A 14006-nucleotide genomic window follows, 5' to 3' on the forward strand; every position below is an offset into this window, starting at 1 on the left:
AAAAAACCACACAAAAAACTTTGCTGTGTTCCAAGTTAAAGTTTGAAGTCTTCACAATTTACTTACAAAGTTAGTCAACCTTATGTAAATGTCATCACAGGCACCTAACTCTGCATACAAACAAGAATTCTAGGCTCCATGGTCTTGACTATCAATAAGTAATTCTTACACTTTCTTAGGGAAGATACTTAAAAAAACCAACCAAATCAGAGCAAATGGAAGAAAGGGACTAGAAAAAGGTTGATGGATTGGTCTTATTATGTATAAGTATTATTCCAGTGAAATGATATTCCAGGTTTCTATTCCCACTGACCCCCCCAGGCCAGCTTATTTTATTGATGGTATTAAAATGAAATCTTACACAAAGCAGGAAAATAAATCTTAACATGCAATAATATAGAAAAATCCATAGTGATAAATGGTGCTATAATAAAGGTAATAAAAATCTTTAAAATATGAAAAAATATATTTAAAAATAGTAAATAACTTCAGTCTGGTTGTGTGTAACTCACAGGGTCAGGAATGCTGGTGAGAGTAGGCTGATGCAGGTAGGTGTGGGGGGGTGATCGGCTGTTGTGAAATAGCGCCATCTGGACTATTCATCTTTTGTTAATAATAACTTCTGGCACTCTTGGTGGGTACATTGAACTTTCCAAATGCTCTTAACCTTTAGACTGATAGTCTCCCGAAGAGTTAAAATATCTTTTTTTTTAAAAGCTAATAGCTAAGGTGTACCATGACTTGATATTTAGAGAAATTGGGCAAATTCTCAATGTAGCATATATAATTCAAAAACAGAGACTCTCCTACTGCAGAAATTTAGAACAACAGCTAAGCTATCAAACATTGTAATGAGTGTGACTGGGTCACGCAACTTAGGAAATACAGTATTGTAAAAGGTATTATACCTGCAGTTAAAAAAGTAATTTATAAAGTCAATTTAGTTCAGATTGTTTTTATAATTCATTTTTTTTTAATTGGGAGACTTTCACAATGAAAGGGGAACTTCCACCTGTTTGAATTTGCATTTCTCTTTGAAATTTGCTTTCCTAATTTAGAGAAAGTTGGACACCATGATTGTTAATTCCTCCAGGTTCTGTTGTTTTGTTTGTTTGTTTTTCTGGTGAGCATTTGTTTCTGTGGGTATAATGGTTAATCTAAGGCAAAGGAAAATTTTGACCCATATTTGTGGAATTACAACAATCTATGAGATAACAATTTGCCAATATTTAAAAAGCATCAAGAAAATTTAATGATAAAAAAATCCAGGGATCTGCATCCCTGTCCCATATTTTCTTTCTCAATTTTGAAGAGAAACACAAAAGGCCACTGAACTGTGTTTTGAGACATTTGAGCACAAAGAGTCTCGTCTCACCCTGTAGCCATGAAAAATAACTAAGGAGGAGTAACAGAAACACTGGGAGTTTCTCGCATTATGTCTGCACACTGTAGGTGGCTCACAGACTCTGGCTCTGTTAGGGGGAGTCCAGGGGCACTCTTTCTGGATGTCATTGACATTTCCAGTGGTTTTATAGTTGTACTTGGGACAGTCATCATGCCTGCTCTGCAGTTGAGTGGCCCCTTATAACTAAGATTGTTCTCTCTAAAGCTCAAAGTTCAGAGAGGAAACTCTAGTCTGTTCTTTGTCAAGGAGTGGCCCATGATAGGTGTAAGGATGGGCAACAGAATCCATGATGGCTTTGTGTGAAGGATCCTGTCCATTTGGGACAAAGGCAACTAGTTAAGTCAATTAGGCTGTTTCTCTCTGGAATTTAGACTAGAGAATACTGGTCAATGGGCAAAAAGGTAGATTAAACAGAGTAGAAGGTCTTTGTTTCCACTGGAAAATAGCCAGGTCCCATTGGTTTCTGGAATTTGTTAGGTTATAGTTTGTGTCCATATATACACTTTTCTCTAAGGGTATCAGATAAAATCTCTGGTTCTTGCTACTAAAATACCTCATGAATACACATTTTTTTTTTTTAAGTTTGGAGTTTTGTGTTTTGCTTCAAGCTGCCTTCAGTTTTAGCCTAAGGGAAAGAGATCTTATACTTGTTAAATCAAAGAATCTGTGTGGCAGGCCAAATGGAATATCTGGGAATACATGGAAAATTTCCTCTCACATTTTTGGAGCAGAAAATGAATGAAGTGAAAAGCATGATCTGTATGTGGGAGGGAGGTAAGCAGGGAAGTTTATACTTAATGATCCCAGTCTGGTCTGTGAAATAGTTATCTGTTTCTAATGACAGCTAATCCGAGGTTTGAAAGTGATTGAAAATTCTAAAATAACCCATTCGGACAACATTTTAATGGATCGTTGCCTTTGTTGCCTAGCAGTGAGCTCGGCAGAGATATTACATGAGAGTATCAATTTCAGGAACTGAGTCATGAGACTGTCTTGATTCTATTCAACACCACTCAGCTGTAAGGTGAGTAGAAAAAAGTAAGGGAAGCAGAGAGAAGAGTTGGCAGTGCTGTGAAAAACCTTTGTGGCCAGTAAACCAATTTTATTCTCATTTTCCTCTAAATACCATTAATTATAATACAATTTTTAATGCCATGTAGAGTACAGCATCTTCTGAAACTCTTACGATCAGCTCTTAACCCTGAATGTGAATACCCAAGAATAAGATAGGATCCTATATGGTTCATAAATTGAGTACTCTTTGGAGAGGCAGGAAAAGTCATTTCTTTCTTTTAAGTCTCAAACAATGTCAAGAGGGCAGCCTCTTAATGCTAATACTGTAGTCAAGACTAGGGTACTTAAGGTAGCCACACATGCTGTGTCTCAGAGGGCTTAGTCCTCATTCATGGCCCAGATCTGTGAGCTTGGTGGTGGTGGTGGTGGAGGGTGGATTTTCTTATCTTATTTTTATTTCTATTTTAGTAGTAATACCAGAATAAACAGTGGCATAAAGCACTTTTAGCCCATCAGAACAAAGAGAACAAGGACTTTAAATAAACAGGAGTGCTCATAAGTATATTAAAAGAGTTAATACCACTCATTGAAGTACCAGCACTAACGCTGAATCCATTACATAACTTCATTTCTCTTTTGGTAAATTATGTGCACTGATGTCTACACTTCAAGTACTTCCTTAAGTTTTGGAATCCATGTGATGTCAGAGAACACAGCTTAAGATAACAATATTATTTACATAGAAAAATAAGCAAGTGCACATATTTTTTAGCATTAATTTTAACCATGTGGATCATGTCATTTAAGGTTCCACTCTTGTTTTGAATTATTCAGTCTACTTTTATAAATTCACTCTATACATTAAGTATTGACAAAGGAAATATTCTATAATCAGTTGTAAAAATTATAAGTAACTTTTTAAAATGGTTAAGAATCACAGTCACAATTAATTGAGGTTTCTTGAATCTCCCTAACAGGTTCTTCACAGTGCTGTGTGGTAGAAAAGATTCTCAACACTTGATCTACATTTGCTTACCAAAGAATTTAGAGAACAGGTGGAGAGGCAAACTCAAAACACATTAAATCATATCTAAAAATAAAGGTATGTGATTGAGATTATAGGATAAAATATATTACTGAGACAGGCTCTTGGAAGTTAAAGGGAGAGTGAGTCTATGCTCCCATGAGAGAAATCTCCTTTCTCTGAGCAGACAAGGGGAAAAATAGAGAAAGGTTCAAGACATCTGTTAAAGGGCCAAAACAGAAAAAGGAAAGAGGGTGACTATTTTGGAGTCACTAGGCAAATTATCCCATGGTGGTCCCCCAGGGCAGCAATTATAGCAGATCTTAAACCAAACATCCAGAAGACACCTGGTGATGGCACAGAGATAATAGTACTGGGAAGGGACATCTGTCCTCCCTCAAGGCTTGGGATATTCAGGATATGAAGATTATTGCCTGAGAAAAGATCTACTTTGTTCAAACTGTAGCCAAACTGGGCTCTAAGGGACCTTGAGAAAACTATGGTCTGCATTATGAACCAGCCTATCCCAAGAGCCTGCATATGAGAGACATGGTTTTAAGCACACAGCGTGGAGTTTAAGACCCCCACTCTGGAGCATAACCCCTGGATACATATTGTGGTTCTGTCTACAGCTGGCTATATCCTTTGGCAAATTACTTAACCTCTCTGGGGTCTCAATGTCCTAATCTAAAAATGTACATTAAAATGATATTATCTCACAGACTTGTTATGATGATTAAACAAGTTACCACATGAAAAGCACTTAGAACAGGGCCTGACACATAAGAAGTACTATGTTAAATGTTAGCCATTGTTATATAATTTTTATAAACTTAATGTTTGATGTTTACATTGGATTTTCTGTTAAACTTTTAAATACATCTTAGGGGGATTAAAACTTGTTTCACATTCAGATATTTTTTAAAAAGTAGAAAAATGGGACTATGTTCCCTGTTTTACTTGGGAGAAACTGGCATAACCAACCAGTATATTAAGGTGATATACTAGACAACATGTAATTTAGTAATAAATTAAGTATAGCAGGAAATAGTACATGTTCTGTAGAATTATAGAAGAAAAGACTAGTCACCACTAGAATAATCTGAGAGGGTTTCATGGATGAGGTACGAATGGTCCAGCATCTCAAAGGATAAGTAGAACTGAAAGTTAGATCAGACTCCGCCCTCTATTCCAGTAATTTTATGATTCCTTGGAAGAATTTCTTTTTTTTTTTAAAGATTTTTTTATTTATTTGACAGAGAGAGACAACGAGAGCAGGAACACAAGCAGGGGGAGTGGGAGAGGGAGAAGCAGGCTTCCCGCTGAGCAGGGAGCCCGATGTGGGACTCGATCCCAGGACCCTAGGATCATGACCTGAGCCGAAGGCAGACGCTTAACGACTGAGCCACCCAGGTGCCCTCCTTGGAAGAATTTCTGATGCGCTAAATAGACAAAAGAGGAATGAATGTATATTGAGAAAGTTATCTACCCAGAAGAGGACTCATTTGGGAATAATGGAGGTGGGGTGGATAAACCTTGATAAAGACAATCAGATCATAAGGTCCTGAAAAGTAAGTGGTAGGAAAAGGCAAGTCAAAGACAATTATTGAACAGAGAAAGGATGTGCCCTCATTTAGTTGACTAGATGCCTTTTTTTTTTAAAGATTTTATTTATTTTTTATTTGACAGAGAGACACAGCGAGAGAGGGAACACAAGCAGGGGGAGTGGGAGAGGGAAAAGCAGGCTTCCCGCCGAGCAGAGAGCCTGATGTGGGGCTGGATCCCAGTACCCTGGGACCATGACCTGAGCCGAAGGCAGATGCTTAACGACTGGGCCACCCAGGCGCCCTTTGACTAGATGCTTTTTAAGTCTCCAATGGAGAACAAGTTTTTTACCATAAAGTTGTAGAAAGAAGTTTAATTAACAGAACATACTATATAACATCTGAAAGTGAGAAAATTAGCCTGGCAGAGATATGTAGGCAAGATAATGAGGTCTAGCTCGCTGCCAGAAGATTAGTGGTTTCAGATCTACTTCCCATATTAGTTCACAATCTCTTGATAGGAAGAGGAGATGTCAACGTAGGCAAGCTCACCCATATCTAAGATTCTGCTTTTGACAGATATGGATGTGTCAGTTGAAGTCAGGAAATGTGGAGGGATGGAACTCTGGTGGACAAATAAAGCCTATCTGCATTTTCCTGTGGCCAGAGCCTGAAAGAGCTTTTCTTCATCGGATATATAGTTTTTTTCCTTTGCTTTAAATGGTAGTAGGGACTATTTATAAACTATCTAAACAATGACACATCAAACACAGGCTTTAACCTAATCACATGTTTCCAACCTCTACCTTTTCTGGACCTCTCCATGCTCTTCCTCTCTCTCCCTACCTGCTTCTGCTGACATATCAATCATTGTGCCTGTTGTGCAGTAGCTCACTTTAAAGAAAGGTGTCCCACACAGATCCTAATGGAATAGCCTGAGAGGGCTGTGTTTTGGTACCATGTGACCTTAGGATGGAGTTAACTGGACTAGGGGTGAGCAGCTAGAGTGAAAGACTGATTCCTGCTGATGGGATCCTAGAGCTGTCTTGAACTCCAAAGGACCTTCCAGGCTCTGGGACAGAAGACCTTCTGCTCTTTCTGAGGCAAGTTGTTAGCCTTTCCCTTGGATTTCTCACACAAATCCCCTGCCCCATTAGTTGAGGCAACTTGAGTGTTCATTATCCACAAAACCAGGGATCTGGAACACTTATGAAAGTCTTCAAGCTAGTGGCTTTGGCCACAGATGATTGTCAACTAATATTTGTAGCTTTCTAAATGGACATAAACAAATGCTTCTTTCAGAGATAACTTTTACAATTAAAGGGCATCTTTTAAAAATTACTATGTTATGTTAATCACCATACATTACATCATTAATTTTTTTTAAACCTTTAAAGCATTTTATTTTTTTTTCACCATTTAATTTTTTTATTGTTATGTTAATCACCATATATTACATCATTAGTTTTTGATGCAGTGTTCCATGATTCATTGTTTGCGTATAACACCCAGTGCTCCATGCAGAATGTTCCCTCTATTAAAGGGCATTTTTAAAGACTCAGAAAACCTACCAGACTCCACTAAAGAATCTCTAGTGGTAGAATTTCAGAAACAAATTAAGTAGCAAAAGGTATATTTTTGGCAAGGGCTCTGCCCGGTGTTCCTTAATGATATATTGTTTTCAGTATTGAATGTCAAAAAACCCTAGACCAAGGACTTTTATGGTCCCTAATTGTAGCTCTGTTTCTTACTACTTCTTTAATTGTGGGCAAGACCTTTAATTCTTTGAATCTGTTTCCTCATTTGCATATTTATTGTCAGAATAAAGTATAAGGGCACTTCCAGTTCTAGTCTTCTATAATTATGCCATATTGCTTCTACTCAACCACAATAGCAGCCTTTCAATTAGAGTTCACAAAACAAAGATTCTTTGCAAAAGTGAAATTCATCAAGTATGTAGGATGTCCCAATTAACTCTCATTAGTCCATTGTAATAGAGAGCCCTCACTATACATTCTGGAAGGAGGGGAGAAAAAGTAATAATTGGGTGGAAAGATTTTGTAAATACTGTTTTCCTCAGAAGGACAAAGCATACATACATTAAAAAGAGTATAATCTGTACTTACAAATTTTTTGTTAAAAGTATCAAAACAATTAAAAAGTAGACTCAAAAAGAATTAATATTAAGAAGTTACAGGAAAAAGCACTGTTATTTCTCTACTTAAACTATTTACTATGATAATAATTATGGCTAACGTTTATTGAGCACCTAAAACTTGCTAGCAATTATGCTATCCATTCAAATATTGAAGTTCAAAGGAATCTTCTATTATAAAATGCACCATCCTTTTGACAATGATTTTGTGTCCAATTAATATTCACTGTATTCTGCCCAGACTCTTACTTTGATGTACATTAGTGTTTTCCCAGCCTTGCTTAGTAAAAAATAGATTAAAAATAAAAGATAGTGACCAAATATTCCAATATTTGTATTGCCTTAGAGATGAAAGTAGTAAGTCCATATCTCATCATAAATCTCTTTTTCTAAATTGTTTTCCTGGACACAGTTCAAGTAGAACAACCAATCTATTTATGTCAGCCTTGCTCTTTTTAGTGACCTCTTATTGAGCAATGTATTAGATGAAGAGGTTGGGTAGCAAACAATAGCATGCTACAGAAACACTGACTAAGGCCTTCTGCTAGACATTCACATTGCTCCCTTTCCATCCTCTGGGAAAGAAGACACAGGCTGGTTCTAGAAATGACAGCTTTATACCAATGATTGTTCATCCTGAAATGAACTCAAATGTGAAACATGTATCTGTACACATGAGTGTATGTACACTCATACATTCACAGCTAATCTTACTTGGTAAAATGACTTGTTGCTTCCAGGTCTGTGTCTTGTGGACGAAGATTATTATACACATATTTCAGGTCTTGGATTCCACCCAGCTCAGGCAATCCTGCATGTATCATCTTAGCAAATCAAACAGAACAAAAACAAAAGAACTCAGAATAAATGTAAATCAAATCTTACTTAGTTAAGTTTGGTTAAGCTTACTTGGTTAATTCTACAAATACATATAAACTTAAATTTACATAACAACGCCTTTCAGTTTGTAAACATGAATGGATATAATTCATGTCTTTTTTACTTCCTGTGTTTACTAACAGAAGCAACAAACAATAGTAATAATAAGAAGAACCAATAAAGTTGTCAAAGTGCTTGCAGATTAATAATTTAATTTTATCTTCATCATAAGCCAGTGAAGTAAGCGTGATAGTATGATTATCCTCACCTTGTCTTTTTGTAGAAGAGGCATATTCAGCACTGGACAGTAGAATAATTAGGGTTCTAGTGTCAGAATCTCTGGACCTACTATTCAAAATTTGAATAATCATGAAAAAAGTTTCTTAAGTTCTTTGAATCTCCATTTTCTCTTTTAAAGTAGAGATAAGAATACCCAACAAGTTCTAGGGCAATCAAATGGTTAATGAGTAAGGAAAGGATTTATGCTTACAAATTGTTACACAAAATTATATTGCAATATCTATTTTAAAGAAGAAAAACTTAATCCCCCCAAAAGTGTAAGTGAAGTATCCAGATCAAATGGTGTGGAAGCACAGAGTATAAAACATCCCTCTGGTTCTTAATCTTACATTCTTTCATGACTCTATGACTCATATTCTAAAAACACAATTTTCCCTAGTTAAGTGGTGATTCCATTTATTAAAGATTATTAAAGCAATGAAGTAAAGATAAAATTATACTAAGTCTCAGATAGTTTTTTCTGCCAACCTTTGGAAATGTACTGTGTTTATACTATAATGTAGACTGAAGGGATAATACTCTTTAGTTATAGGCAAAAATAAAGAAAATATTTTTTGAGAAAAAGATCTTTCTGAAATAAATTTAAACTTTGAAAAAGAAGAAGGAGGAGGAGCATGAGGAGGAGGAGAAGAAGGAGGAGAATGTCAACATTACCTCTATGACTAAGATGATAAGTTATTTCCTGTTCTGGAATAAAGGCACTCTTACAGTAGTGGGAAGTTAAGAACAATGTTACTAATGCGAAAAATAAAGGATAAAGTAAGAATATGGTTAGGAGAGGTGCGTGAAGTTGTGATTGACTTGATGAAGTTCAAGCAAGAAAGAAATGGATTTGAAACTGTTGTCCTTTCCCACTGTCCGCACTCAGGCAGAGGGAACAGCATACATAGATGTACTGAGGAGAGCAAGACATCTTTCATTAGTTCACAAAAAGAATTCCAGGAGAGCTTCTGGAACATAAGATATCCTGGGGATGGGTGACAAGAGATGGGGCTAAAGCGGTAAGTAGAGTAAGATCTTTTAACAATATAAAAGTTTTGTACTTTATCCTAAAGGCGAGACAGCTCTTTTAGTGTTTTTAAATGGGCATGAAAACACTGAATTGTGTTTTAAGAAGATCATCGTTGTTATTTAGGGAACGTGGATTAAAGTGAAGCCAAATAAAAGACTAAACTAGGAGAATGTTTAGGAATAAAGAAAAAAGATAATTTATTGGATTTTAAAGATATGTAGGAAGTAGAGTTGGATAATTAATTGGATATATTTGGATGGCTGGGTGGAATCTAAAGCATATAGCTGTAAATATAGATTTGGGAGTCATTAACAGATAGTAATTAAAACCATGAAATGGATCAGGTAGTCCTAGAAAGGTGTTAACTGCTTCTCCTCATGGATCATCAAAATACATGATATCTAAATTTGAGCAAATTCTCTTCTTCTATAAATTCCTTTTTCCTGTTTCCCAGTGCCATTTAAACTGCCACCATTGTCCAGTTAACAAGAACTTCACATCTTTGATTCTTCTTCCTGACTCCCAATGTCAGTTACATTATTCTATAAAAACCATCTCAACGATCTCTTGTATTCTTTCCCCTTCCCACTGCAATTACTATCCTAGTTCAGCTCCTCATCTTCATTAGCTTAGATAACTTGAGTAGCCTTTTTCTAGTTCTTTAATTCCTCTCTCTCTAATTACATAACTTCTGTTTAAAATCCAAGCTAGATGATGGTACTCTCTTCATCAAAAGCAAAGAAACTTCTAGGTTCTCAGGTGTCTATATATCAAAGTCCAAAATCCTCATTCTGGTCACAAATGTCTTTTATAATCTAACTGTGATCTGTCACTTCATCTATTTCTATATAGGTCTTCCTTTGTACCACAGACTAGGTACATTTGATTACCTCTATTTCCAACACATGTCATGCGCATGCTCTTCAAGCCTCCACACATACTTATATTTTTCTCTGAGCCAAGATTCCTTTCCTCTCCCTCCTTAACTATTGAAATTCCTTTTGAAAGTGCAGCTTAAATATGTTTTTCTTTTTGAAGCACCACAGATTTTCTTGGTAAGATTTAATTACTGCTTTCTTTGTACAGCAATCCAATCTTGGTCACACCTCTTTCAAGTACTATGTTTTGTTCACATATATGTTTATCACATTCAATTTGAAGTCCTTTGAGGACAAGAACTGAGTTGTTATTTGATGTTAAATTGTTAATATTGTCAAGCTTGGTGCCTTGCAAATAGAACTTAATGAAAGTCTGTGAAATAATGTGTGCTTGCATGCATGAATGAATGACTGACTATGAAATTTAAAAATCAACCATAGAGAGTATATTTCCAGCAGCAACTAAAGTCTAGATTAGGCTTTATCTTTTCAGTTTTGTACTAGTTCTAGAGACATGTGTATACTTATTGTGAAAGTTTCCCCTTTATCAGACTATGATTGCCCATTTGCTAAGAAGAGCTTCTTCCCTAGATCTGAATTGCTTTCTGGTTTCTCTGGATACTCAGAATTCACCCCTGCTCGCTTAGAACTCTGTCAAACAATTTCTTGGGAAGTACATCCTATACATACTCCTTCTTCTCCCCCCAACCCCATTATACACCAACTGCCAAGTATAGATGGCTTCAAAGTAGATGAATCCAGCTTTCTCCTTGTTATGTGGTTGATTAAAAGTAAACAAGTGCAAGCTTTGTTGAGAGAGGAGACTTTGAGTATTGTGACCCTGCCATTGGAGTATGGATGACCTCACACCAGGGTCCACTTAATCATGTCTGTTCTCTGACTCACAGAGATGTGGTTCAAGTCCCTCTTAGCCTAGATTACATGGGTGATAACTTTATTTGGGGCAATAGGAAAGGGAGAGGGTGGCTAGGCTAGTATAGGTAATGAACAGATACAGGTGATAAACAGATAAGTTCCTTTTTAAAGGAGAGGAATACTTTAAAATTTTCAACTTCTGTTCTCCTCCTACTAAGTCCAAAGCTATTTTGATAGTTATGCTTAGGAGGGAAACAGACACTCTTTGCCACTACATAGAGCAGTTAGAAAGATTTCTTCTGGGAAATATCTGATATAATAATGGGTGTGATAAACATTTTAAACTGGGTGAATGGTCCCTGTGTTCTTTGGGAGCCTTCCATAATAGCTGATATTGATTTTTTAATGAGAGAAAAGCTGATGAAATACAGGCTTTTATGTTAGTGAATTCAGCCAGCAACACTCTTGGGTCTCCTACAGATGTTTTGCTTTTAAGCAAGATGGGAATTTCATGGATTATTTTTTCCCTGCTTCTCCCAGGAGTAAATAAAAAGGACTGTGGATATCTGGAAATATGCTGCTCTCAACAAGGGATGAGCCATTAACTCCATAGTAGATTCACCAAACACTTGTGACTCATAATCCTGGATACTGACCATTCACAGAAGTTAGAATTTATGATCCATGTCAATTATTTCTCAAGTTGTAACTGGGTCATGGAGTAGTAGATTGAGTTCTTTTAAAAGAAGTTAATACAACAAGAGTCAGTTTGAGAGAGAATTGAGGGAAATATTGATTACTCACATGGGCAGAAAATAATCTTTCACAAATTTAAATTTGGTTTTTATTTTATAGGAAGCTATGCCAGAGAAAATGTGGTCCTGAAACCTTTACTGATGCTTTGGTTATCTATAGAATCCCATAAGAAAGAAACCTCAAAAGCAGAGACTGGAGAGGTAAATGACCAGAAACAGAGGGAATAACATACTACTGTTCCATATGTATTTATTCATTGGTCTAATTGGTCCACATTGCTTCTGGTCTGTTTCAGTTTCTGTGAAAGTCTAAATCTAAGATTATTTGCTTAATCTGAATTTGTGCTTTTTACTGCCAAAATTTCCTCCTTAGCCTTGAAGTCAAGACTTGAATAATTAGAACATAGGGAGATTTTTTCGTCATACTGTGTAACAGAAACCTTCAACATTTGATTTTAATATTATTTTATGAAAAATTACTTCAGGTACTTGATAAAACACCATCTACTTCTTTTACATGAAATAACATTATATAAACTCTTTACATTATAGTTTTTTTGTTTTTGTTTTTTTTTTTAGAGAGAGAGTGTGCATGTATGTGAGTGGGGAGGAGCAGAGGGAGAGGGACAGAGAATTTTAAGCAGGCTTCCCTCTCAAAGTGGAGCCCACACGGGGCTTGATCTCATGACTCTGAGATTATGACCTGAGCCAAATTCAAGAGTTGGATACTTAACTGACTGATCCAGCCAGGTGCCTTATAAAAATAATTTTTTATATATTATGACACATGTGCTATAAGTTTTCTTTTTAGGTAAGTAGAAAAGTTTATTAAACAAGAGAAAAAAGCCCACCAATAGCTTTTTCAATCAATTTTTTCAAATGGCTGTCCTTTTACTTAATATGCTCACTTTTGTTATTCAGCATAATTTTAGTGTCACCTGAGAAATAGCATAATCTGTATTTGTGCTTTTCTACTTTGGGTTTATTTTTAAAATGTCTGTGGTTGTTTCAAGCAGTTGTTAGAGTATGGTACTTACTCTTTGTATGCAGTTATTTATAACATTATAAACATTTAAAAATGCTGGACACCTCATTTATTGTGTACATGAATTTTATCTTCCTTACCATAGTGAAAATTTTAAGTCTGCCTAGGTCTCACATGTTAATGTATCCTCACAGTTTTTGGCACACAGTACTCACGAACTCATGGATTCATGACTTAGAGCCTGTTAGAGACCCAGAGAATATTAGAATGATACTACCTAGATATTTATATGTAAATGGAGTCAAGATCACAGAGTTAGTCCTTGTAAAGTTTCCTTTGTGGTGTGAACACAGATTATGAGCCATAAGCCATCTCATAATTGCAATATGGCCTAATAGAATTGGGAGATAGAATGCAAATCTACCAATATGAATCATTAGCTATTATTGGAATAGCCAACTTGAAAATTCTTGAAATGGGAAAAACTTTATATACCCAGTTCACACATAAAGAAACAAAAGTGTCTTTATACATGAAAGACAACATGTTTATAGTATTTTTTAAAATATCTATTTTTTTAAGACAGAGTAAGGTGCATATGTTGTTTGAAAGTTAAAACAAGGACCTAGTCAAATCTTCATTGCAACAAGGTCAACATTTATTCAGCACTACCCAATAGAACTTTTCTGCAATGTTGGAAATGCTTTATAACTGTGTTGTCCAATATGGTATCACTAGCCATGTGTGGCTATGGAACACTTGAAATGTGGCTAGTGAGACTGAGGAGCTAAATTTTAAAGTTTAGTCAAAACTAATTAATTTAAATTTAGGTAACCACACATGAGTGGGAGCTACTCTATTGGACAGTGCTCTTTTGGATTAATAGGATCTAGTATAATAAATTAATTGAACCTTACAACATGACAGGCACTGTGTTAAGTGCTTTATATTAATTACCTAATAGGGTTATTATGAAATATAAATCAATTAATATACATAAAACACTTAGTGTAATGTTCATGCAAAACATTCACTATTAGGTCATTTATTCATCAATCCTACAAGGTAGATACTATTATCTTCATTTGATGGATGAGAAGCATTATTTTATTGGAGTTAAGTAAGAAGTCTGTGCCCTTAACAGCATCTAGTAGAATTATTGTCATCTGAAGGTTCTAA

The 14006-nt window shown here is 35.7% G+C and overlaps 1 protein-coding gene across 1 annotated transcript in view; it reads right to left on the reverse strand.

The window, feature by feature from the left end:
* The window catches only part of PIK3C2G (phosphatidylinositol-4-phosphate 3-kinase catalytic subunit type 2 gamma), a 364908-nt gene that overhangs the window by 83950 nt on the left and 266952 nt on the right, over window positions 1-14006 (reverse strand). The window contains exon 26 of the mRNA XM_025879676.2: window positions 7857-7966. Within this exon, the coding sequence (XP_025735461.1) occupies window positions 7857-7966 (110 nt within the window). The remainder of the gene's footprint in view (window positions 1-7856; window positions 7967-14006) is intronic.

The sequence above is a fragment of the Callorhinus ursinus genome, unplaced genomic scaffold (genome assembly GCF_003265705.2).
Source record: "Callorhinus ursinus isolate GAN/ISIS: 27379988/994484 unplaced genomic scaffold, GSC_fseal_2.0 scaffold27, whole genome shotgun sequence".
Lineage (NCBI taxonomy): Eukaryota > Metazoa > Chordata > Mammalia > Carnivora > Otariidae > Callorhinus > Callorhinus ursinus.